General features: G+C 52.6%; 8 protein-coding genes across 8 annotated transcripts; 5 read left to right on the top strand and 3 right to left on the bottom strand.

The window, feature by feature from the left end:
• Positions 1-585: 585 nt before the first annotated feature.
• On the top strand, positions 586-1,929 carry B0T26DRAFT_639839 (uncharacterized protein; the record flags this gene model as incomplete). Its single annotated transcript, XM_060437171.1, has 2 exons — positions 586-749; positions 807-1,929. Coding segments are annotated over 2 exons (1,287 nt in total), but the record flags the coding sequence as incomplete, so codon positions are not given.
• A 2,504-nt stretch (positions 1,930-4,433) lies between these two features.
• On the top strand, positions 4,434-4,916 carry B0T26DRAFT_671556 (uncharacterized protein; the record flags this gene model as incomplete). Its single annotated transcript, XM_060439346.1, has 1 exon — positions 4,434-4,916. One exon carries the CDS (start codon positions 4,434-4,436, stop codon positions 4,914-4,916), a length of 483 nt encoding a protein of 160 aa, XP_060299661.1.
• Positions 4,917-6,092: 1,176 nt separating this feature from the next.
• Positions 6,093-6,527, bottom strand: B0T26DRAFT_637287 (uncharacterized protein; the record flags this gene model as incomplete). The annotated part of the gene is made up of 1 exon (XM_060436912.1): positions 6,093-6,527. One exon carries the CDS (start codon positions 6,525-6,527, stop codon positions 6,093-6,095), a length of 435 nt encoding a protein of 144 aa, XP_060299660.1.
• Positions 6,528-7,918: 1,391 nt separating this feature from the next.
• B0T26DRAFT_638800 (uncharacterized protein) lies at positions 7,919-10,321 on the top strand (the record flags this gene model as incomplete). The annotated part of the gene is made up of 2 exons (XM_060437076.1): positions 7,919-8,060; positions 8,118-10,321. The coding sequence occupies 2 exons, from the start codon at positions 7,919-7,921 to the stop codon at positions 10,319-10,321; spliced, it is 2,346 nt and encodes a 781-aa protein (XP_060299659.1).
• A 1,180-nt stretch (positions 10,322-11,501) lies between these two features.
• On the top strand, positions 11,502-12,633 carry B0T26DRAFT_747199 (uncharacterized protein; the record flags this gene model as incomplete). The annotated part of the gene is made up of 3 exons (XM_060444815.1): positions 11,502-11,663; positions 11,712-12,119; positions 12,169-12,633. The coding sequence occupies 3 exons, from the start codon at positions 11,502-11,504 to the stop codon at positions 12,631-12,633; spliced, it is 1,035 nt and encodes a 344-aa protein (XP_060299658.1).
• Positions 12,634-13,140: 507 nt separating this feature from the next.
• Positions 13,141-14,193, bottom strand: B0T26DRAFT_104190 (uncharacterized protein). The gene is made up of 3 exons (XM_060433243.1): positions 14,176-14,193; positions 13,877-14,116; positions 13,141-13,824 (listed from the first exon to the last, which is right to left on the bottom strand). The coding sequence occupies exons 2-3, from the start codon at positions 13,955-13,957 to the stop codon at positions 13,207-13,209; spliced, it is 699 nt and encodes a 232-aa protein (XP_060299657.1). The 5' UTR covers positions 13,958-14,116; positions 14,176-14,193; the 3' UTR covers positions 13,141-13,206.
• Positions 14,194-16,824: 2,631 nt separating this feature from the next.
• B0T26DRAFT_636011 (uncharacterized protein) lies at positions 16,825-18,875 on the top strand (the record flags this gene model as incomplete). The annotated part of the gene is made up of 6 exons (XM_060436786.1): positions 16,825-16,949; positions 17,118-17,146; positions 17,301-17,554; positions 17,600-17,700; positions 17,755-18,101; positions 18,154-18,875. 6 exons carry the CDS (start codon positions 16,825-16,827, stop codon positions 18,873-18,875), a joined length of 1,578 nt encoding a protein of 525 aa, XP_060299656.1.
• Positions 18,876-21,886: 3,011 nt separating this feature from the next.
• On the bottom strand, positions 21,887-23,267 carry B0T26DRAFT_636647 (P-loop containing nucleoside triphosphate hydrolase protein; the record flags this gene model as incomplete). The annotated part of the gene is made up of 2 exons (XM_060436848.1): positions 21,887-22,448; positions 22,474-23,267. Coding segments are annotated over 2 exons (1,356 nt in total), but the record flags the coding sequence as incomplete, so codon positions are not given.
• Positions 23,268-24,163: the final 896 nt, after the last annotated feature.

Here is a 24,163-nt window from a genome sequence, read left to right as displayed (position 1 = left end):
ACCCGCTCCAACAGGCGTACTTTCAGTCTGGTTAATCTTAATAAAGTAGTCAGCTTCCAGGTAACTTCCAACTAACACCGTAACCGGGATCCATCGGAAAGCAAACATATTCCTTTTGCATCGAGTACTGTGCTCCGCTGCCTCTTCGAGCCGAGAAAGCTCGAACCGTAATTCATTCGTGCGGCCCACATCTTTGCCTCGGAAGGAAGTGTTGTGATAGCATGCAGTAAGGCCTACAACGCTCGTGACACAATGCCAGCTGTTGGTGCTGCGGTCGTCGGCCGCCCAATTTCTCCTCCCTCCATTTCCCCCTTCCATCATCCTTTTTCAGCAATCATGGCGCTTGCCGTGCGACAGTCTAACTGCGCCGACGAATACGCCCAGGTAGTCTAGGCATCTCATATCTTATCGTATCTAAATCCATATACATGCTCCAAAGCAGACCGCCCACCACTATGGACCAGTCGATTGCCTAGCAGTTTACCGCAAGATGATGATCATGGTGATGACGAGGACAATTTGGGTGGAGTCCATCTCGACCCCGACCTAATACCCGGCACGGGCGTGGCACCGGATCTCCTGACAACGAACGACGAATCGATCCGCCGGAAATTCCTAAACTGCATCGCTGAGCTACTTGACCACACAAAGGGCGGAAGATACGTTGCGGCCCCGGCACTACGAGAGAAGGAGAGTTCGGTAGAGATCGACGTTACAAGCAATAGCCCATTCCAACCCAGCGATGCTGGGTAACTCGCATCTCTGTCCCAATTTCTCGCCAAGTGCGGCGGCGGCAGCAGCGGCAGAAGCGGCCGAGATGCCGGTGTACACGAAGAGGCGCCGGCGCATAGTACCCTCTCCAATCTGCAGGATTCCTGCTGCCGCCCCCTCCTCGAGGTGACCGTAGCCCGCAGTGCCAGTCGGGTGGACGGGTGGATAAAGGAGTTTGCGAAGCTCGTTGGCGGCACGTTGATGCTGCCAGCCGCGGCAATACCGCCTATTGACGGAGCGTCTCCGCTCGACCTCTGTCAAGATGACCAGCTGCCGGCGATTCTAGATGTGGTGGTGCGCGAGCTCGCACTCCGGGTCCAGGTTACGCGAACCAGGAAGTTAAAAGCAGCCGACAGGCTGAGCATTGTCCGGCTGGCCGCCCGAATCGCCCAATCGCCTGATGCGGCTTCGGCCGGCCTGAAGCGGCTTGCCCCCTTGATGAACGGCAGTAAAGCTGTCAGGCTCTGCCGTCTGATGGCGAGACCCGACGCCAACCTACGCACGCTCGCCCGCATCGCCCAGCTCCTTCCGAGCTTCCGCGCAGTCACCTTCATCCAAGTCACGCCGCCGGCCAGAATACGGCTCAGCCGCGAGCAGATGCCCAGCTTTGCAGACGCGTGGGAACGGCTCGGCCTACCCAAGTCTAGCCGGCTCCCCGGGTCCTTGTCCCGCAAACAGTCCCGGTTCCGTAAAGACTGCGCCCGCGCCTTCCCAGTCCACTGTGACGCCCAGCTGCTGCTGCGGTATGAAGCCGACCCCTCGTTGGCGCCGTCGCTGCCCTATATCGGCTGCAGCAAGAGGGCCTGCTTTCTCTGCCACGCCCTACTCTCGGTACTGGCGCTCCAGATAAAGCTGCGCGGGCACCACGGGCACTGCTATCCCCTCTGGGGCGTCGGCCTTGCACAGTCCGTGAGCCTGCGCCCTCAGTTCCGCCAGCTGTGCGCCATGGTTCATGAGAAGATTGCCACCCAGCCGTGCAGCCGGAACACCAGGCCCGTGACCATCGGCATCCCGCAATCATCGGCTGTGTCGGAGCTGAGGTCAGCAGTTGTTGAGGTGCTCCGACAGCAGTCTGACCGTCGCGAGAGCCTCGAGCGGGAAAACCAGGAGTTCCGCGAGAGAATGCAGATCTTGTTAGGAAACCTAACCCCGCCCTAGACGCAAAAAAAGGAAAAGAATAAGAAAAATCGGTTGCTAATGTTCTTTGACCCCGAGATGCGTAAATCAAGTTACGTGGCAGCTCCACACCAGCTTTTCCGGTCCAGACAGCGGAAGTGGCCCTCGAAGAAAATCGGCTTAGGTTCGCATTTCGACTGCACACCATCGACAAAGCACACCCACTAGTCCGCCGTATACGGCTCCCCACAGCGGGGCGGGGGCCGTATGCGGGCCGGGTGTCTCGGATCCGAACAGTCCTCCAGAAGGCTGGAAGCGAATTCGAATCGTTCGAACGCCCGACCCTCCAACCCTACCGGTTCACCCCTGGCAGCAACATTGACCCGACGGGCGGCCTCAGCAAGCAGGACGCCGCCAAGGCCTTCGTCGAATGGTACGACACACTCCCAGAGGAAGACTGGGTCGTCTTTTCAGACGGGTCCCAACTGGAAGGCTCGCTCGGCTACGGGGGTGCCCTTTTCAGGGCCCGCTCGGCCCGACCTACGGCGGTCTACCGGGCCTCTATCGACCCCTGCGCGGTGGTCTTCGACGCCGAGGCGGTCGGAGCGCGCAGGGGTCTCGAGCTCGCACTTCGCACTGCGCCAGAACCAAGCAGAATCTGGGTCTGCCTAGACAACACCGCTTGTATCTGGTGCCTACGGGGGAATGCCTCGAAGACGTCACAGAGACACTTCTTGGCATTCCACAAGCAAGCCGAAGCTCACCCCGGAGGTGTCTCGATCAAGTGGGTACCGGGCCATACGGGAATCCCCGGCAACGAAATAGCGGACGTTCAGGCTAAGCGAGGCACGACGTCGGACGTGGACGAAGACACCCGACCCACGCTAGCAGGGGTTAAGATGGCCCTGCGTAAGAGGCTGAGGAAGTTTACGGAGGCCACGTGGAACTCCATCCTCCCCCGGCTCTCGGAGCGGTACCGGTCGTTCAGGCTCGGGTACCGCCTCCGCTGCCCCCCGGAACTCGATACTCTGCCACGGCGAACCCTTCACCGCTTCTTAGCACTAAGGACAGGTCACGGCGACTTCACATGGTACCACAGGAAGTTCCAACACGACGAAGAGACCTGCGAAATGGTCTGCCAATGGTGTGAGGAGGATAAAACCCCCGACCACCTAGTCTTCTGCCCTAAAACACTTAGTCAGTTCACGAAGTGGCCATGGCCCAACAAGATGAGAGCCCGTAGGAAGCCGTATACGGTGAGAGAGAAGATGATATACCTAGGCGAGCTCATGGAAGACCCTAGCGCGTTCCAAGACTTCCTGCTAGCGACAGGGTTCTTCCATAACACCCCCCCGGCCAACGATGACGAACCGTAACGCAGAAGCTGTCTATGTCCACCTCAGGCCAAACAGATCACCGGTGCCGACGGCATGCCAGATTCACGCTGCCGCCCCAGAAGCAGTAACCCCCAAGACGCGAGCGCACAACTCGGATATACAGGCCACCGCGCCTAGTGGGAACGCAACTCAGTATGTGCCTGAACTTAGACCCTTGCACTAAGCCGACTGCCGCCGACCCCTCCTCGTCATCGGTGGACTGGTTCTACTGGGGGTGGGTTGGGGTTACGTGGAAGGCTGCATACAACTTACGGCGGTGGACGTCACATCGCCAAGAGAGCTGGCCCTGGAGGCTCGTGACGTCATAGAAGTGAAGGAGAAGGAGCGAGAGAGTGCAGGGGGTTAAGCCTATTACTATCTAATGCTACGGGGAGGGGGGAAAAACAGGGGGGAGAGAAAACAACAAAAACATACCTCTTCGATACATTCACTTCATTTCCTTTGTTTAGACAGGGCCAACGAGGCAAAAGCCTTGGCACAGGCGCCAATGGGCCAGCCTGATAGGCACGACGCAGGGCACTATACCAGCTACAATGCCCCCCGGGCACTCGCCCAAAAGACACAGTCGCAGGCCCTCGCAACCGGAGGTGAGGGTAGCGGCCTGGAAGCACGGTCTCACTCCGTCAATAGCCACACATGAGTCGCTATACAGGCAGTCTTTGTACATAGGTCCCCTCATAGCGCGTCCCGACAAGTCTAGAGCTTATAGGGGGGAAGGTGTTCAGGCCCCTTCCCTTCGCGGAGACGTTAAAAGTAAACAAACAAACAAACAAACACACCAGCTTTTCCGTGCCTGCGAAACATTAACACCATTGTAGAGCAAGTGTGACAAGGGCTTACCGGAAGGTATTCCTCAAAGGTAGCTGGAGCTCGACACTACTCAATCGCTCTCCATCTGTTACACCATTTTCACGCCGCCGCGCCGCTAAAGATGCTTGAGAATGTCTCTGCGGTGGACGAAATCAGGATTGCAGGAGACGGGCTCACACAGCCATCTGTCCCGGCATCTCCCTCCCCCTTCATTATCCAAAAGCCTAACCGACAAGCTAGGCCCCGTGGCGCGCTGTTTCGAAGAAGCAACCGAAGAGGCTCTCCTGGCGGGGCCTATGAGCAAGCACGACGTCGCAGCAGCAGCGCAGTCGCGCCATCATGGCAAGCAGTCCGTCGCATCGCCAAGCCCTCACACATAAACCAAAGCCGGCCTCGCGCAGCCCCTGGAGCGCTGAGGATTGGGCCCAAGCGTCCCGAGACGCCCAGAAGCCACAAGTGCCCAAGGTGCAACCGTTCGTTGTGGCTCACCAAGGCATCACCAAGGAGAACTGGAAATCGCAACCAGGCCTTGATGCCTTAAATTCCAGCTACAAGTCGCTCAACCCAATTCAGACGACCCAGTTCAAGAACGTCGACGTGCTCGTCTTTACGCTCGAGCTTGGCGAGTGGCTGGATTTGGACGACGAGGCAAGGGGCCCGAATAACACTGTCGAGAGAGACGACGAGGAACACATGATTGAACTCGAGGACAAGCCGCGCAGCCTCGACGTCTACCGCTTCTCAGCCATTGCTAATCCAGTTAGCGGTGGTGTTGGTGGTGATGCGGGCCCCCGGTCTGATGCCACTGCCAGCATCGCCTGAACTCGGCGCGGTTTGGTCAAGGCGCATCGCAAATGCGGCTCAGTAGCGCGGGGTAGGCAGAAGAGAATGCAAGTGAGGACTCGGTGGGCTGCGAAAGCGGGGTTCCGGCAGTGACAACATGGGCGTAGCTGGTGTTAACGTTCAACTCTGCACTTGACTTTCCGGGTCGTAATTGCGGTGCCCACAGCGCCTGCGATCGGGTCTGCGCCGTTTACGGCGTCCGAGTCATTTTGTTGAATTGTCATCAACTTTTCGATTTGCTCTCGCCCGCCGACAAGGCTGTCATCGTCCAGTAGCTCGCCCCCTTCGATCCCCATACATCAAGCCATTGCCACCAAAGCGTTATCCCCTTCTCCCAAAAAGCCCGACAACAACGACGATGAAAACCCCGCCGAGCCATCACTGGAGCCGCTCCCCGACAAATGCCAGAATCATGGAGTCCAATTTGTAGCTATCTTGAATAGTTGCAAGCACGGGTTATCTTTCGCCTCCGTTGGTGCGATGCGCTGTTCGGCAAGTAGTTGTCATGGGCGTGCCTCAAGTGCATGGATGTGAAGTGGTGGGAGACCAAAACGGGGCATGCAGCCATGAATTGCGAACAATGACAACTGCCATCCTAGCGTTCCCCGCGGTCGGTCGGCAGCTCGCTCGCCTCTAACTACGCAATACCTGAACTAGTAGCTCCAATAATTGTATTTCTGATTCTATTAGCGTAGACGAAAAGTGGGTGCAAAGGGTATGAGCTGGAACTGTAGTGATCAGGGGATTGCGGGCTGGTGGTTTCAGTACAGAGAGTGCTTGGCCAGACAGTGATAGAGCAGCAAGAGTGGGGCTCGTCCACCAACATCATGGTTATGCTCCAGAACAGGGATCCAGCGAGGCATGTTTGGCAAGGGAATCAGCAACGCGGAGCAGCAACCTCCAAGCACGTACCAGAGTGGGATTAGGGTGGTCGCCGAGAACTGATGGTTTTCACTCGTACTCGTCGCGTGTCTGAAGAGTTTTGATGGGGGGAGGACGCCTAAGAGCTAAATACAAGATTCTCAACTCTACACTAATACCCCAACGATACGAGTATTGACGACGCTTGCATGGTGCTTACACTCGCCCTGTGGCTACCATATCTTCGGGCGAGATAACTTTCTCGTCGATTTTCCAATGCCCATATGCCGCTGCTCAATGCAGTAATTGCTGCGGGTTGGCCCGCGCTGCCTGCAGAAGGTTGCCGGAAATAGGTGGGAGCCCGACCCAAGTTCCTGATGCTGTGGATGTTGTGACGACGACCGGATCCGGCAGCCGTTTACCATGTTGTTCTGAAAGTGTTGAGATTGAGCGTTGAAGTTTGACTATATCTCTCTCTGTCTTTTCAATCGTCGCCATTAGGCTCCCTTCTCGTGTCCATCTCGCAATATCCTTCTTCATCTTCGCGATCCGGCATTGTTTGCGGACGATTTGCTCGCACGTCTTGCAGTGATCGGGTCGATGGCTTGTCTCGAAAACGAGCTTGAGCCTACAGGTTTCGCCAATCCGGTACTCCTTAGTGCATTGTTGGCGGAGGTTTCCCCAACGCCAGAAGCCGCAGGCCCAACGGGTCTGGTCGAAGAAACACATTCGGATCGAGCATAGAAAGTACAAAAATTCGGCGCAGAAGCGGATGCTTGAAACTGGGAAGGCAGAAGGATGCCATTATTTGGGCTGCCTCATCTTTTTATCCAGTTCCTAAGAGAATATTGGAACTCTGTTGGTTCCAAGGGAGGCAATTCGACCTTCCAATCACCCTAGTGCACTTCATCTCGTCTCCAGAATGTCGGGAGCGGGGTTCTCAGACAAGCTCTGGCATGGGTCCACAGAGCGACCTTAAAATGTTTCCCGTCATGCTCAGGCGCCCCTACAGTTTACCAACCCCATAACCAATGCACAAGGTTAGCCATGTCTCGTAGCTCCCCTGGTCAGCTGCCGGCCCGCACGGTCGAGACCATACGTAAAAGAATAATCGAAGTGCCCCAAGGGACTAGCTGAAGAGGCACCTAGGATGCCCGCCCGCCATCATTCAAAGTGGGCTTTAGCAGATTTTAATACGCTTCATGAATAATTTTGCGAGCTGCTTCCGGCTCGCGCCCTGGAAAATGGGGTCTCAAAGCGAGCTAACAAAATATTTTTCGTTGGCGCTTTGCCCCACCTACTGGTCTCGCAGTTCCTGTCCTTGCTCAAGGTTTTGATCTCAAGGAGCTGCGAAGGTGGACGCCGCGGTCATGGTCACTAGGCCTAGCCAGGGCATGTGCTTTCTGTCGCACACTGTCGACTGATGCCTCTAGGGTCTAAAATTTGGCACTAAGGACGAGAACCAGGCCATGTGGCGAGCTGGGTGCAAACCCTAATTCCTGGCTCCCCCAGCATCGCCCTCGGCGCTCCGAGAACCAATCCCTAGTCCTCAAAGGCGTTGGTGCTGTTTTGAGAAGAGGGGGGAAAGTCAGTGCCTCATCGACGTCCAATGCAAACTGCCAGATCAAACTGGCCGAGCGTCAGCGCGCGGCCGGGTCAGCTACAGAACATGTCCCACTCATCCCATACCCTTGCTCTCCCCCCCCCAAATCGCCGGCACACAGTGCTTCGACACCTGCACTGACAACTGCGGAGAGGGCTTGGGGGGTGTAGAACGGGGGACTTCGAACGGGAGGCGAACGGGAAGAAGTTGTTACATGGCGGCGGGTTCAAGGCTGTAGATACGTGATCAGATTGAGGGAAGGAAGCGTTGACGTCGAGCCCGGCAGCAACGATCCTATCAAGAGAGCAATAAGTCCCAATATTGAGCTACGATAATTAACCACACTGATGACTTTGTGAGGCCCTAGAATGGCAGCAACCGCTGCAGAGTATGGAGCCGGGCGGCGCTGCAACTTTGGCTGACTAATCCCGAAATTCTGCCGGCGGTTGGGCGCGAGCCCATGGACCGCGCACCGCGACTTCTCGCGGTCCCTCCTCCCCCTCAAGCGCATTCCGCCATGACACACCAGTTCTCGAAGATAATTGCGGAAAACCCTATTGGGAAAGGCCTTGGTGCCTTCCGCGCCTCGTTCGGCGCCATCTGTGAAAGCGCAAGCATATCCCGCACTCCAGACGCGGTCGAGCGACTTAGCCACGAGAGTAAGAAAGATGATCAGCTTCGTCCCGACATGACCCTCTGACTCTGACATGGTACAGACCTCCAGAACCTCACCCTTGTCCTTCTTTCAAATCTACGAATCCTTCCTGCATCTCGCCTGCTCCGTTCCAGCGGCCGTAGCGAGAGCCTCTTCAGCGATCTCTCAAGACTCGATTCCGCCGTCAGCTCCGACGACTTCGACTTCGACCGCATCATACCTCTCCTCAAGTCAGCAATTACCGACGATAACGATGTCCTCATCTGGAAGCAAGTCTACAAAGCGGTTACCGAACCTACCCCGCATCCCCAGACGATAGCCTCCTCTCTTCAGCAAACTCCGTGGCTTCACAATACGGGAAGTTTCGCAAACTCCTCCGAGTACCGCAAAGATGTGGACAGAGTCCTCAGAGATGAGTTAGGCGTTATGTACGTCGGGCTCCCTCAATTCTACGAGACATACTTCGGACGAGTGGCAGATCTCAGGACAGCATCCGAGGCTGTCTTCGAGAAATGCAAGGAAGGTAGCGAACCACTCTTTAGTGGTGGGTGGAGCGGATGGCCAGAAGACGCGAATCAGGACCATGTCTTGAGCTGGTTTTCGGAGTTGAGCGAGAAGCTAGCGACGTTTGCAGAAGACTACAGGTCTATCCCGACACATCGACGACGGCCATTGGCACAGCCCAACAAAGCCATCCAGGGCTCAACCGCCGAACGCAAGCTCGATGTTGGCTTCGTGGACGACCCCAAGGCCGGGAAAGACTCGAGATGCCACTGGTCACACATCCTCGTACCAGGCGAGTTGAAGAGTAATCCTGCGGCCGGTACAGCGGCCAAGGCCTGGCTCGACATCGGCACGTACGCGAGGGAAGTCCTCGCCGCTCAAGACACTCGCCGATTTGTTTTGGGCTTCACCATATGTGGATCTCTTATGAGAGTTTGGGAATTTGATCGACTCGGGGGTCTCGCATCTGAGCGGTTCGACATCAACGAGGATGGGTCCCGGCTTGTGTTTACGGTCCTCGGGTTTCTCTGGATGAGTGAGGAGGAACTTGGCTTCGACCCAACATTTACAGCGGCTAACGGCCAGCGCTTCATCGAGATCGAGCGGAATGGCTCGAAGGAACGCCTCATCATTGACGAGGTAATGCAGCGAGCACGTTGCGTCGCTGGTCGGGCCACAACATGCTGGAGAGCTCATCGCGAAGGCATGCCACAGATGCCGCTCATCATCAAAGACTCATGGCAATACCTAGAGCGCGATGAGGAAGGCGAGCTATTATGCGAGGTGACTCGCAAAGGCGTCATCAACATGGCTAGACACTATCACCACGAAACGGTTCAGATACATGGAGCGGATGACGACGTCCGAAATAATGTTCGCGGAGGATTAGACATCACCCTTGCTACGAACTATCGGCCGGAACGGTCGGCCCTCCAACCGGCCATGTCAGCGTCGGAGGTTTCGGGAAGAGGTCGCAGAAGCAGCGCCATTGCTGGCTCGAAACGATCGTCTAGCCAAACCGGCGCCTCTCTCCCACACAGCAAGCGGACTTGTTCAGCATCTCCAGTAAAAGCTGGTGGCGATCTATCCAATCGGGTACATCGGCGTGTGATTCTTCGCGACTATGGAAAGCCAATCTACAAGGTCAGCTCCCGAACGTCTCTACTTGCCGCGCTTAGCGGCTGTATCGAAGGGCATGAGTCTCTGCGCAAGGCTGGCGTCCTCCACAGAGACATCTCCATCAACAACCTCTTGATCAACGAGGATACGAACAATCCCTCCAGTCGTTCGTTTCTAATTGACCTAGATCTCGCCATCAAAGAGGATCGAGAAGGTGCGTCGGGATCCAAAGGGAAGACCGGTACAAGAGCGTTTATGGCAATCGGGGCGCTTTTGGGCGAACAACACTCTTTCATGCACGATCTCGAGTCATTCTTCTGGGTGCTCTTTTGGATATGCATTCATTGTGAAGGGCCAGCCGAGACCAGAGTTGTCAAAGAATTCGACAAGTGGAACTATATGGACATTGGGGGGCTGGTGAAGGAGAAAAAAGGAGAAGTATCTCATGAGGGGGACTTCATCAAGTCCGCTAAGAATAATTTCACTCCTTATTATCAGCCATTAATACCTTGGGTTAACCGGCTACGCAAAGCTGTGTTCCCAAATGGTGGGAGGTGGGAGAGGGAGGACGGAGGGCTATATGTTCGGATGCGGCAGATCCTCCAGGAGGCCCAAGAGGATCCGAAGGTGGCCGAGTTGTAACACGCTTTTTACCTACCCGAAGCTAGCCTAGCTGTAACGCGGGCGAGTCCATAGACCCTAGGTACCTTATATTGAAATGAAGCTTAATTGAGCACCTGTTGCAAGAAGACGTCAGTGACCGAGAGAACCAGCAATTAGAGTGCATCTGTTCTAAAGGAGAGGAGAAACGATCAAAGAGGAAGCGCTGCGGACAAGGGAAGGACGTGCTTTGGTCTGCAGAAGAGACTCGAGACAAGCGGTGCAGGAGCGGATTTGTCACCACCTGGTCCAAAGTGCCTGGTTTTAAAGTTGGGAGCGGAAGGGAGGAAGGCGCTCACAACCTATATCCAAAAGGGATATCCCGTTCACGGCTTATGGTCAGAGAGATGACAATGTGCGGCTTTCGCACGCCCTCGTCTGCCGTTAAGAATACGCTTGCCTTGATGCCTGCCTTGTGGTACTTTGTATGCGAACAGTAGCGAGCAAATTTTGGATAGCGGAACTAGTTCTGCGGTGGGTTGTGTCTGAAGGTTACGCAGATGGGCGCTGGTAGTCCTGTTTGAGCAGTGCGATACATGGTGAGAGCCACATACATGCCTCGAACTTAAATTATTACGGAGGTGGTGTTCTTAGAGTCTGAAGGTGGATGAAGACAATGAGCACGGCGAGGAGGCGCGGTGGGTTATCCCGGAGATAAATCTGGAGCTCAACCCATGGTGATAAACTTGTGAGACATTCCTCACACCTGTAGTATTTAGTATTTGCTCTCAAAAGGTATCAATACAACCTTTAGATGAAATTATTCAATACAAACTCTGGATGAAATTACTTATCTGTGGATTCTTGTTACGTATGCTATTGTCTTTTGATTGTCACCCTCTCGCAGATGTTTTTATTGTGTCTTGCCCGTATGAGCCTCTATTGCTTCCTGCCCGTATGTGCTTCTATTGTTCCATACTTGAACGTGCTGCTATTGTCTTGTTCCTCTACTCCATGGAAGGCCATAGAAAGATGCGTACGCCTTTGCCTGGTTAAGAAAACTCTATAACCCCTCCAAACCTTCTCCTTCTACTTCCTTACCTCACCACCCTTCTCCATCCTCGCATCCTTCTACGAGTTGCCCTTTTCTCCTACCGTGAATAGCATATCGACATTTCTGCTATAGTTTAGTGGTCATCAACAAAATAGTCAGGCCGCCACCATGGAGAAGATCGAGGATTATAGCACCGCTACCTTCCGCGACCTTTATCTGGCCGCGCCGGAGTTTCTCCAGACTGAAGACGCTGTGAGACAAGGAACCCGCGGATACCTCGACGGCCGGAATCAGGACTTCCGCCGTTGGCTTGAAGCAGCATACCTTTCGGTAGGTTCTCTAGATTTCAACCCTGATGCCGGGCTAACTCACCCTCAGCCCCGTCAGCGAGAAGCGCTCGCCAATCCCAACCAGTACAGGGGCATCAAGGTGGGCATCCCGTTTTTTGCGGACGTGGAGAGTGATAATTCCTGGTGGAACATGCCACGGAACCGCCTACCCGGGCGATATCTCAACGCCCTCGTCGTCGCTGTGACCGGAGCCTTCCGTGACATTGGATACTGCTCCAGTTGCAGGATGGATTCACCTGAAGAGCTATTCTTCGGCAAATGTATTGCGGCTTTGGGTGATGATTTTGTCGGGTGCGCGAACTGCATCTTGAATAATACGGCGGACGAATGCGACGTCTACAAGCCATTTATGGTTTGCCTCATGCCCGCGTGCGATGAAAGCGGCCCGGGCCACGAGCACGTCCTCCGGGACTGGCTCGATCGTCGCTACAGAAACGTGAGTGCTTGCGTGTCCTGTCACGCTTCTTTGCTAATGCTCTTTCTAGTCCGAGGATGGGGCGGTGTCGGCACTCTTCCGGTGCGAATGGGCCTACGCGATTTTCACGACGCCGGAATTCTACAAAGAGGTGCTCGCCAAGATCATGGTGGGCCGGGAAGTCGACTCACATGTCGCCGATGCCCTCTTGGCCGCCTCCCGAGAGATTACCGTGCGCAAGGCTTGTCAGACCTGTGCCAACTCCGAGCGCAAGCCGATCACCTGGTGCACCCGCACACCCGTCCCCAGCTTTCATGGGGGTGCATGCCCTACTTGCATCTTGAATGGTTGCGAGTGTATACGACCTGATGGATGGGCTGACGAGGAAGACGGCGACAATGACGACGATGATAATGGTAACGATAACCAGGAGGAAGAAGATAATGAATCGGATGGCGATGTGTACCAAGAGGATGATGGAGAGGAACCTTATACCGACGACGACGAGTGGGAGGGTTTTGTGTCGGATAACTAGGGGCTCGGGCGGACAATACATTTGAGTCTTCTGGCGCATAATTGAATCGTTGCGTTTCCTTCTCAGTTGTCCCGGCTAATGATATGTATTCTGTCTGGCTTCATACGTTTGAAAGTGCGCTCACTGGAAGAAATTCTCCGTTCGGTGAAACGAGCTATCGGGGGGTTTGAACAGGATGGTTAGCATGGCTACTACGTACATAAGAGAAAAGAGGACTATGTTCGATGTCAAAGTGTGAAACTACCCTGTCTGTTTCTTCAGCCTCATGCACATCCAGGCAAAAAACGACTCCAACTCCGCTAGTCCGTACTATCTCCTTCTCTTAGGCTCCCAAGCCATAGACCAATTGATCTATTCCCTGTTTTTCCCTCCACGTGCTGCAGCGGGACTTGAGGTGCTTTTCTTCAAGGCAGATATATTAGGGAAAATACTAAGAACGTAATCCTGCTTCCTGGCGACTCAATTCGCGACGGGACCGCCCTGCAACGGCCTAAGGCTTCCTCCTATCCAAGCTCCTGGAGGCCCGCATCCTCGTATTCGAATTCAGTCTATGGCCGCAAAATTGCTACTTGACTAATCGTCTAGATCTCGCGATCCAGCCTGTTTATGTGCGGGATTTTCCGGGTCCGATAGCCTCTGTCTTTTCACACCTGCTACAGACACATCCTCCAGATTACTTGACCGTTTGAGTCCTTTACCGCCATCTACCGACGTTTGGTACTGCTGGTCAACCGCACCATCCTGTACGGCTGACAGTTGATCCCCTCTGCCCGGAGAGTTGGGGATGGTGGAGAGATTTGACGGATAATCCTCCGGAGACTCCGCACGCATGTCCCCAAAAGCCGGCGTACCTTCAGGCAGCTGCCCGTAGAAAGCCTTATTGAGGTTTCCATATTGCAAAGAGCGATCATTCTCGTGCGGTTGTGTAGTTTGTCGCGGATAATATTCGACAAAGCACATGTCAAATATGAGGGTTATCCGTCCAGTCTGAGGATTCGGAGTGGAGGAGACTTCTATACGCCCGTTTCTTGAATTGTCGTCCAATTTTTTGATGTATTCGAACTTCCCGTCACCCCAGCGTACCGTTAAGATGCATCGAGTACCACGGAAATCCTTGAGGGCCGGCCCATGGTTCTCTTGATCCTCTAAGATCGATACTTCATCTGGCTTAAGGCATCCAGCTTGTGCCTGCTAATAAAGTTTGAGTTAACAATTCGTTAATACTGAGTTCGCATGCTCAAACCTTAGTGGACCGTTCAATCTCCGGAGATGCGGCCGAGGTCCCAGATTGATCCTCAGAAGCTAGTGGAAAAGTTGTCGACATGATCAGGAAATTGTTCTTGTCTATGCTACCGATGATAACCTGAGGTGAAATTTGAGTAAGGATAAGGGTGTTCTAAAGTATGAAGAATGGGACAAATTGACGGTTAACTTAGGACTTAAGTATCAACCGCCAATAGCTTCAGCTCGAGAATAACTAACTCTGGTTATCATTTAGCGTCCGCCTGGTACTCGGCTGTGTCCTTTATTGGGGTCACCTGCCTCCTCTGGTGGCGTGTGACCAAACCACCCTAGTATTAGACTTTCTGAAACTAGCGGTGCCTGTAGGCTTTCTCAGCCGAGCTCCCCTTGCCTCTAGTCCCGTATACTTCTCGCAAGTTCGGCGTAGTGCTTATTTCCGTGCTCTATTGGCCTTTTAATGCAGGATATTCCTTGTAATGATACGCCACTTCTGAGTCACATTCCCCTATAGGCTGCGCCGATCAAGAAAGGTAGCGGAGTCTCTTGAACTCTGGAACTGTCAAGGCACTCTAAGAATTTGCTGCGGATGGGATGCATGCATATAGTTAGGCAAGCAATCTTGCAGTGGTTGGCACTAAAGGTCGACTGGGAGCTTGGATGGTTGGTGCAGTGGCCGTCATGGCGCTTTCTTCAAATTCTCCCCAATCAAACGGATTCAGACCCCGTACAACTGTCCTAAGGTTGAGATTAGAAAGACTGTCAATTTTCTGCTGGCGAAATAGATACATATCAAGCCTAGCACAGCCGTTTTGGGTTCGAATTCTTTCTGCCGTTCGGTACGTACCTTTTCTGCCGGCAGAAAATGTACAGCATCCCAGCGGCCCAATTCTCGTCCCTGGGCCTGGGTTTGGTCTCGCTAGGTACGTACTATTTATGTCAGCAGAAAACTTGCTTGTTGGCGCTAAATTTTTGTCCTCCGTGACCAGTTTTGCGGCGTGTGAGAAATGGACTAAAATCGGGCCTAAATAAGGGCTAGTGGTCGGCGAAAGGTAGCCTAGCAGAAAATCCACTTGTCACTATGAGAACAACAATTAAGTTCGAGAGAACTAAATTGGGTCGCCTGCCGTGACCCTAAATTGGATTATCCAACTTCCAGGTAGTAACCACAGAAAGGACATGCCTTACGCTGGCAGAAAAGATACGTAGCGGATCAGATTCTGCCGGCAGAAAAGGTACGTACCTAATCGATTATGCCGGCAGAAAAGCTACGTACTTCCAGCAGAAAACGGGAACTTGCCAAGAACGGTGAGAAAAGTCACGTGCTACGTTACAAACGGTGATCGTCAACGAGAAATGGGGTATAATCTAGAAAGCGGGATAATAACGGTAGGCTGACGTTATAATAGCGCGTCAAGCACTCGGGAGTTCGACAGAATATATTCTCCTAGATTTTTTAAGCATTCAAATAAGAATCGTTCTCAATCACAGCTTTGACTAATTCCCATGGTCTTTTCTTCAGCTCGGTAAGGTACTAAGACTCATCTGGGGCTCATACACAGTCTTGGTAATGCATCTTTCATAAAGTCTGGTGCCGACGGGGCAGAGTCAGGAGAAGCAGGAAGGGGTGAGTCATAGTAGGGTAATGACGAGGCAGAAATTTCAATATTGCCACCACAGATGTGGGAATGCAGACTAGGTAGGTATCAGACCTCGGTGAAGGCGAAAGTGGCGGAAGGAAGAATGGCTAGGGTAACTCGGAGGAGGAGAGAGGCTCCACTGAGAGGCAACTTCAGCAAGGGACAGTGTGCAAAACGTAAAGGAGGCAGCCTTCGTGCACGTTGCATGCTTACCAGGTCATTCATCGTCACCCTTACGTGCCGGTGCCATGAAGGATGAACAAGGTGATCACCTGCCTGGGCAAGGCAACGTATATTAGTGGAATCTTCTACCTGGTTCTATGTTCGTTGTCAAAGTGTGAGACCACCCTATCTGTCCCTTCGGCCTCATGCACATCCAGGCAAAAACGACTGCGACTCCGCTAGTCCGGACTATCTTCTTCCCTTAAACTCCCAAGCCATAGACCGATGACCTATTCCCTGTGCCCACACTATAATGGCAACGCAGGAAATTGTCATTTGCTCTGGAAGTGTTGAGTAAAGAGGCTGTATTATAAACAATGGTAATGCCTCTTTATAAACATCCACTATGCCGATACTATAGCCTTTGAAAGGTTTTCAACGAACAGTCTCTGCATGGTTGACCGATCGTGTGTACCCAGATCTAGGTCTACAGGAAACAGGAAGTCTTTTTTTTTTATTTTGGTAAATGGCAACTTTAGCCGGGGTGGCCAGAAACGCGGCACAGGGGCTGTGCAGTACACACACCTCGCTCACCACAACTCAGGGTAAAGCAGCGGCGGCTCAGGGCCATGCCTGCGTATGGTAATTACTGAGGGCAACATTCGGGAGGCGCATTCTTCTGTTGCGCCTCCCGAATCTTGCCCTCCTCAACCCTTGCAGACCACAACACCCCTCGCCGCTTTTGCTCAGGCGACCACCCGCGAAACAATCAGGGAAGTGACTGAAATAGGTTTAGACTCGATGGGCAGTGTCCTGAGCCCAGAAGATGATAATTGGCAACTTTTCGCGAGGGAAGTGCTTGTACCATGGCTGGGCCCAAAACTGGGACCGCCGAGGAGCACATAAGTACTTGCCCTCCCACCTTGAGAATCTGCTCGTAGGGCCTAGTTTATGGCCATCTCTACTATCGGCTTCTTGACATTTTCAAGATTTTACTCTATCATTTCCGTCTATCTTGAGCAGATCGCCGCATTAGCTCTCAGCTCTCTAGTTAGCTAGATCCACTGATATCAACACGTCATCTATCATATCGGGGAAATTTCAAATCGATTTTATATTTTTCTCATGCCGCTAAAGACAGCTGCCGAAGATGGTCAGGAAAAGGACAGCAGATGAGAGGAGAAGATGCGCAGAAGAGAACGGATTCAATGACGACGACACGGATGTTGATGACGAACCTGTCCCACGTGAGGCCTTGGACTACACCAAAGAGAGGTACAAAGACCAGATAGACCTTTAGATCGAGTAAGTAGATCATACGAAGAGTGATTGATGGGAAAACTAATAGACCGTTAAGGTACAGAACAACACACCCCGAAGCTACACCTCATCAATTGAAAACCCTGAAGCATTTTGCCAAGTTTATAGCAAAGTCCGCCAAAGGTGTTCTGGACCCGGAGGGAAAGCCGACCGTTCAAACCGTTCGGAATTACTTCCGGTGTTTTGCCTCTGGCTGGAATCTAGACAATCCAACGTGTTTGATCTCGAGAGGCTTCACAGACTCCATCACCAATGTAGGCCTCCGTGCTCTCCAGTATCGTTCCATCCAAACGCTAACTTCGAAAGAGTATATCAAAGGCCCACTGAGGAAGGAGCTCGGTTTATCAACAGCCACACGACCAAAGAAATACCTTACACTTGAAAACTATATGTACTTGGAGAAGCAGCTCTGGCAGAACGATGGATATGACTACGTACACGAAGCGTACCGAGTTTTTATTAGCGGAAAATTGAAGTGTCACGTATTCACGCCAGCTAGACTAGGTGAGATCAGTGAGGGCTCAACTAGGAGGGGTACCGGAAAAGGATTGCGTTACAAGGTAGCTATTATCACTCATGTTCATGATCGCGGGCTAATCGCTTAGGAAACGGTGATTCTGGTCGCTTGGAAGGACGGCGAGCCTGAATTAAGGTTCAGCCTAAAGAGAGAATTTGCGAAGGCAATGCATGACAAGGAACAGCAAAGGTCAGCAAAGTCTCATGTGCATGTGGCTTCGATACTAATGATTGACTGGAATAGACCGACGCACCTACTCTATGAACATCTTCCCGGCCAGCCTCTTGTCGTCAATCCAATGCTCTTTCTGCTTGCTATCTGTCTTGCGGCAGGAGCATTCAAAAACTACAAGACTCTCAAAGAGGTTTTGGACGTTAGGCCGCCGGCAAACCAAAGGTATTGGGTCCTCGAATGGTCGTCTCACGTGCTGGACCTGCCGGTATTTCCAGAAGTATCAGTAGACGGGGCGACCAACAAGATCCAAACGGGCAACTCTTTCAACACGCAGCTCAAAGCCCTCTCAATTCGAGCAGGGATAAGTCCCGTCACGGTACACAGCATGCGGAGGGAGGCTCTCATCTTGGCTACAGGTATGATATTCGCCTGCCGTTTTATTCTTCGCCTAGCTAATTTAAAGTTTAGCAAATGGTTATTCGGACAGGGAATTGATGAAATTTGCCGCACATACCAACAAAATGACGCTCACAAGAGACTATTTGAGTTCTATAACCGTTGTGGATGGTCTGGCCGGTTTTCTTAAGCTACCTCTTCGAAGCGATCAAGCGGAAGACTTCCGGTCCATGACGGTTAACCGAAATCCCGAGCTTTTGCAATCACTGCCTGCGAAGACGCACGACCAATTAAGGCAGAGAGAGGATTGTGTTGCCATCACAAAGAAAATCGATGACCTGACCCTTGAGATAAGCTGTGCCCAAAAAGGGGCAGCTGCTCGGGATCTGAAGTCGGAGCGGGGCCAACTATACGAGCAAAGGCGCGTGCTCGAGGAGGAGGAGTCGAACAGAATCCGCGGGGACCAAGAACGAATACATCCTTCAGAGCGCAAGGAAAAGGTTTACGTGGACCAACACCGTTCTCGATTCGATCGCCTTCGTCACATGATGCCGGAGCGCGAAAGGCTTTCAGTTACGCTCTTCTGCGTTGCTCCCATGCGAGGCCCGGAGGGAGAATCGGCTATTGAGGACCTTATATCGCTCGTGAAGAATAACTGCCGAGTCGCCTACGAACCGTCGCTTCGGCCACTACGAACACAATGCGCAATGCCGTATCACGCCGCGGGGAGATGCCAAGCGCAGCACTGCGGCGTGGACATGTGCCCATACTGTGATGTAGAAGTTGAACGGTAAAGTGAATTTTAGACCTTTACACTAGTTCCTAAAGCTGACATATTTTTAGGATACCTATTGACCACCGGTGGCAATATGTCTTTGAATGCTCCTTAGCACACTACAAAGGGGAGCAGAGAGTCGTTGATTTCTGCTTCATATGCCACAACCCCGTAGCGGGTAGGAAAGCATTGGAAGTCCACTACCGGGGGCATATCGACAGACGCGAACTGCCGCTGCGCTGCAATTTTGTCAAGTTTCGCCGAGCCATTGCCTACGCCGGGATGTGCAACACATGTATGCATAACGAACAACTACCTGCAACCCGACGACTGTTCGGATTTAGGAAGCAAGTTGGCTGGGAAAGGCATGTCAATGAGTGCTTCACTATTTACGCGAAGACTTCGAGAATGACGGACGCAATAATTACCGTGTCCTGACCCCGAATGCTCTATAGCGTACGAGTCAGACCAGCAGCTCTGGTACCATCTACAAGGCGCCCATAGCTATCCTTCCAGAAATAGTAAGGAGAAGACGCAAAAGAAGAGGGAAGTCTTTGTAGATGGAGGATGTTCCCCCTCCCGAAGAAAACGGCGCCGAGATTATACTATAGAAGAGGCTGCCAACGCCAAGCTGGCATCAGCAACAGACGCCAACCCGGCGGCGGAATCCCATGGATTGATATCAAACTTTTCTATCTCCTACGGCAGTTATTCGGAAACCAGCACGTCTCCTTTCAGCACTATTGCCCTCTCTTCCGTCTTCGATGTCAATTCTCTTCAAGAAGTTTGCCCATCAGTTAATTCGAGCTCGAGGCCATCTCCCAGCTTTGTTGATGACGAGAGCCTTGATGACGAGAGCCTTGGTGTCAGCGAGCATGCCGATTTCGGGGCCTGCATTTCACCATCAACTACAGACCCTGAACTGAAGGGATTGGGTGAAGGGCAAGTGTCTCGGATTAGAGAGGTAGAGCTACCTCCCGCTTACCACGACATGTCTCGAATGAACGTCGAGGAATGTAGCGATGGAATTGTGTCTAATACTCGGTCGCTCCCATCTCGGATCCTCGATCTTACCGATCAGACAGACAACCTTATGGCGCAGGGCGACCAGACGACATTTCAAGAACAATGGGCAAGCGCAAGCTCACGATCTACATCATTATCATCCATTGTTCCTGTGAACTTAATTGATCCGGAGCTGCTGACCGACACGGTCCCTACTGAGCAAACGAATGACGCTGTGACAGAGTTATGTTCAGTCGGAGAAGGGGTTGGCGATAGCAGGGGGATCCTCCCGCCCACCGCAATTGACGAGAAAAAAGACATATGGGAGGCTGAGGTATTGCTTGCTAAATGGGGGCGGGGCCGGGGAGTTTGGCTCCTGGTCAAGTGGAAAGGCTTTGGGGACGAATCCAACACGTGTTCGGGAGTGGAATTGCTTAAAAAAAAGATATGCAGCGGACGGGTTAAGTATCTCGTGAGATGGAAGGGTCGTCCGGAAACCGAAAATTCTTGGGTGAGTGAAGGAACTATAAGTCATGCGCGTAGGAAGGAATTCGAGAGTGCGTATGGGAGGATTAATCTGGGGTCTTGAATTCGAGAAAATGTATATAGAGTAAATTACTAAGCTATTAAAATCGGTGATAATTATCATCCATCGTGGCAGCACATTGTAGAGCTACCGGATTAAATTCCTTCAATCGTCGCTATTTCTATCTCGTCCAGTTATATAGGCACCATCTATTTTAAGAATTAGCCTCCAATGATTGTGAGATAGAATCCCGTCTCATTAATAGATAGACATTAGTTATGAATAAATGGGTAAGTAGGTGGGCGAAGGTGGTATAGAACTGGCACGCGTTGCACGGGGCGCGATCAATAAATTGGCGTGAGCGTGGACAAATCAGGCAGGCGGTAAAACGTGCAAGTACCATTGACTTGCAAGGCGCTCATGTGGCACAGTGGTCTTGACAAATACGCGTAGTGTAGCTATTCAGGGCCAACCTTGTGTTCCATTGAATGGAGGCCCGAAAATGGGAAGTGACCAAGATTCGGTACCCGGTCGGTATTAATAATAAGTATCACTTCCTTGAAAAATGAAGTTAGACATTCAAGTATAGTGAGTAGTATCAATAAAGATGGTTTCTATGCGGCAGAGCAACAACATAAGTTACTCATAATCGAAACAAAGATTTCAGAGAGAGTTTGCGCTGCTTGCAAGTCTTTGCATCTTCGCTAGGGGTTGTACTCGTAGCGAATTTCCTCGTTGGACTTAAAGTGTGTACCTCCCGCGCATCGGTAGCCATCGCCCTCCTTGATCCACACGTATCCAAGAGGACAAAGCCCAGACTCCATTAGCCGACTTATGATCATAGTCTCTGTGTCTGCTGCGGCCTTCATTTGCCTGAAAGACTTCCGCGCATCTGTGAGTTGACGTCTGGTTTGCGACAAGTCTCCGTTGGCAGCTTCAATGCGTGCGATATCGCTTTCCAGGCCCGCGAATTTGGCGCGGCAGTCGTCCATCTCCTGTCTCTTCCTCTTCTTCTGCGTCTTGGCCCCCTGAAGTTGAGCCCAGGTTGCGTCCGAGACACAGTTATCTCGAGGGGTGGTGTCAGGAGCGTCGGTAAGGGTTCTGAAGGCTTCGGTGGACGTCATGTTGATTCCCTCGCCAGTCAATTGCAACTTGTCAACGTCTGCGCGGTAGTTGTTGCGTTGCGCGTCGATTCTTTTGGACAGAGCTACGGGCGTGACTTCCTTGCGTTGTACGGCCTCTGCCATATGCGTCATCAACTTTTTCTTCCGTTGCTCTACCTCCGGCGCACCGGTGGTCGGCATTTCCTTCGGTTGTTCTGCGTCCGGCGAATTGGCGGCCGCGGGATGTAGTCTGCTGTCGTGGTTTTGAGGAAGGGTTTGCGCGTCCTTGGCCCTTCCCATCCGCTCGCTCCGCATCTGCTCTATCTCACTCTGGATGATTTCGTCTGTCACGACAAGACTTGGCGGCTGGGTCCTTGACTGCATGATGGAGCCGAAGACCGATCGGGCAATTGTCTTAACGTCTCGGGCATTACCCCATCCCAGAAGGATAGTTAAGTCTTGAAAGAGTCCGAGCAACTTGGTGTCCGTCAGTGTGCTCGTGTCAAGCTTTTGTTCCTGCAAGCAGCGAACGAGAAGTCGGGAACACTGTTCAGGTGGGAGATGGTCAAACTTGAGAACTTCAGAGAAGCGGCTGCCAAAGCCAGGGTTGACTGAAAGCAGCCGGTTAATATCCTTGTCGTAACCCGCCAGAATCACGATGATCTTGTTCCTGTACTTATCTTGAGTCAAGAGATTCATCATCTCAGCCACAGCCTCTTGTCCGAACCGATTATCCGACAGATGGTACGCTTCATCGACAAAAAGTACTTTTCCAAGAGCCTTCTGAAAGACTCTCTGCGTCTTGGGACCTGTATGACCAACGAATTCACCAATGAGGTCAGTTGCAGAGCAGTTGACCACGTCCTTCGTGGCGAGAAAGCCCATGTTGTAAAAGACTTCGCCTATGCGACGAGCTGTCGTAGTCTTGCCCGTACCTAAGACTAGATTAGCAGGATCTCTCATCTGGATTGCATCCGAGTTACTTGCCTGGCGGCCCTCGAAAAAGGAAGGTGAAGGGTATTTGCGATCGGGGGTCAATGCCGAGAGCTTCGGCATTGCGTACAATGCGCTGATAGCCCTCGAACTTGTCTATCAAGGCCTCCGCCCCGACAAAATCCGCAAAGACCTGGTGGATGCTGGTCTCTACCCAATCCGTCCTGTCGAATTCCGGATCGAAGTCTCCCGGCTCGAATTGCAGATTGGCTTTTCCGTCGATGGCCAGCGCAGATAGCCTCTTTCGCTGCTGTATCTTGGCTCGATCCAACAGTATATCCACCTCCCCTGCATTGCCGTAGTTGCGATGGTTTCGCGTTTGCTCGAGCACCCTCATCGCGATCTCTTTCGCGCTCTCCGACGCGGTGAATCCTGACTCGGCCAGTCTCAAGTTCAGGATCTGCCGTAGTTCGTCGCTTGAATAATCTTGGAAGTCAAAGGCGGATGATAGCGGGAATCTTCGGCCTAGGGCGGCATTAACGCTTTGGAACATAGCCTCCATCCTGTCCTTATAACCCAGCAAAAGCACACAACGGTCTTCACTAGTTGTGCCCTGTACCTCGGCTACAATCGTATCGACAACCGCCGTCTTGTATAAGTTCCGTGAAGTAGTAGTGACGGACTCGTCCGATAAGTCAGACTGTTGGAATTTGTCAAGCAGAAGGGCCTCGAAGGTTCTAGATAGAGACTTCGCCACCAACTTCGCCACCACAATAGTAGTATAAGAACGGGCTTTCTGGCGCTGCCAGAAAGCTAGAGAGAAGAACAGACATCTACAATCCATCACTTGAACCACCAGTTTTCGGCGTGCAGCCACGCCCTGTTGAGTCCAGTACCGGTACCCTGGTGAACCCAACAGTTACCGACCTAATTTTGGGACACTAGTCCACCGCCAGACCTACCGTTTGCTCTCGCCCATATAAGCAACTACCGTTAACAGACCTATATTACAAACCACTCGACTGTTAGGGTCGTCTGTCTGTAAGGGAGCACGGGCTCCACAGAATGCTGGGGTTGGTAATTATGAAGATAGAACAAAGGGCAAGCTCCTATCGCACGGGTAATACAGTCAAATCGGAATGCCACTCAAAATGTATGAGTGCAGCGAATGTGTATTGCTTGCTTGAAGAACCAAGCAAGAACTATCTAAGACCGTGGCTACGGTCGTCGTATATATCTATCTAAAGTGGGCCAATCAGGATCCTCAGTGTCTACGCCCTGCGGGTCCAGGGCGCCCTGCTCACAGGGCGCAGGAGCCCCACGGGGCACCTGCCCCGTCCGCCCTGTTGGCCTTGGCAGCTAGGCGGACGGGGCGCTTCCTGATTGGCCGCATCCCACGCGGAGCGGGGACTGCCCGTCCCCACCTCGTTACCCAATCATGGAGCGAGAGAGAGCGCCTCCTGCACTTTTGAACCGGGATCGTAACATCTACGCGTAGGCTCCTTGGCTGCAGTCTGAAAAGAAAGCTAATCCCCATGCCCAACGATATCCGCCCGGAGCAAGCTTCAGCCACCGTAACCTTGGAATAGTCAAACTATATGTCCGCTTCAAATGAGATCGTCGCTATAGTCCAGAACAATTCCCGTAATTACTATAAGTATGTCAACCTATTTCTCGCCAATACTCTATGGTTTGCCTCGGCGGCACAGTGTGCGTGTAATGTATCTAGGCCCGCATCGC

Source organism: Lasiosphaeria miniovina (assembly GCF_030549165.1).
Source record: "Lasiosphaeria miniovina strain SMH2392-1A chromosome Unknown B0T26scaffold_2, whole genome shotgun sequence".
Classification (NCBI taxonomy): domain Eukaryota; kingdom Fungi; phylum Ascomycota; class Sordariomycetes; order Sordariales; family Lasiosphaeriaceae; genus Lasiosphaeria; species Lasiosphaeria miniovina.
This window is presented reverse-complemented; position numbering and strand designations above follow the sequence as displayed.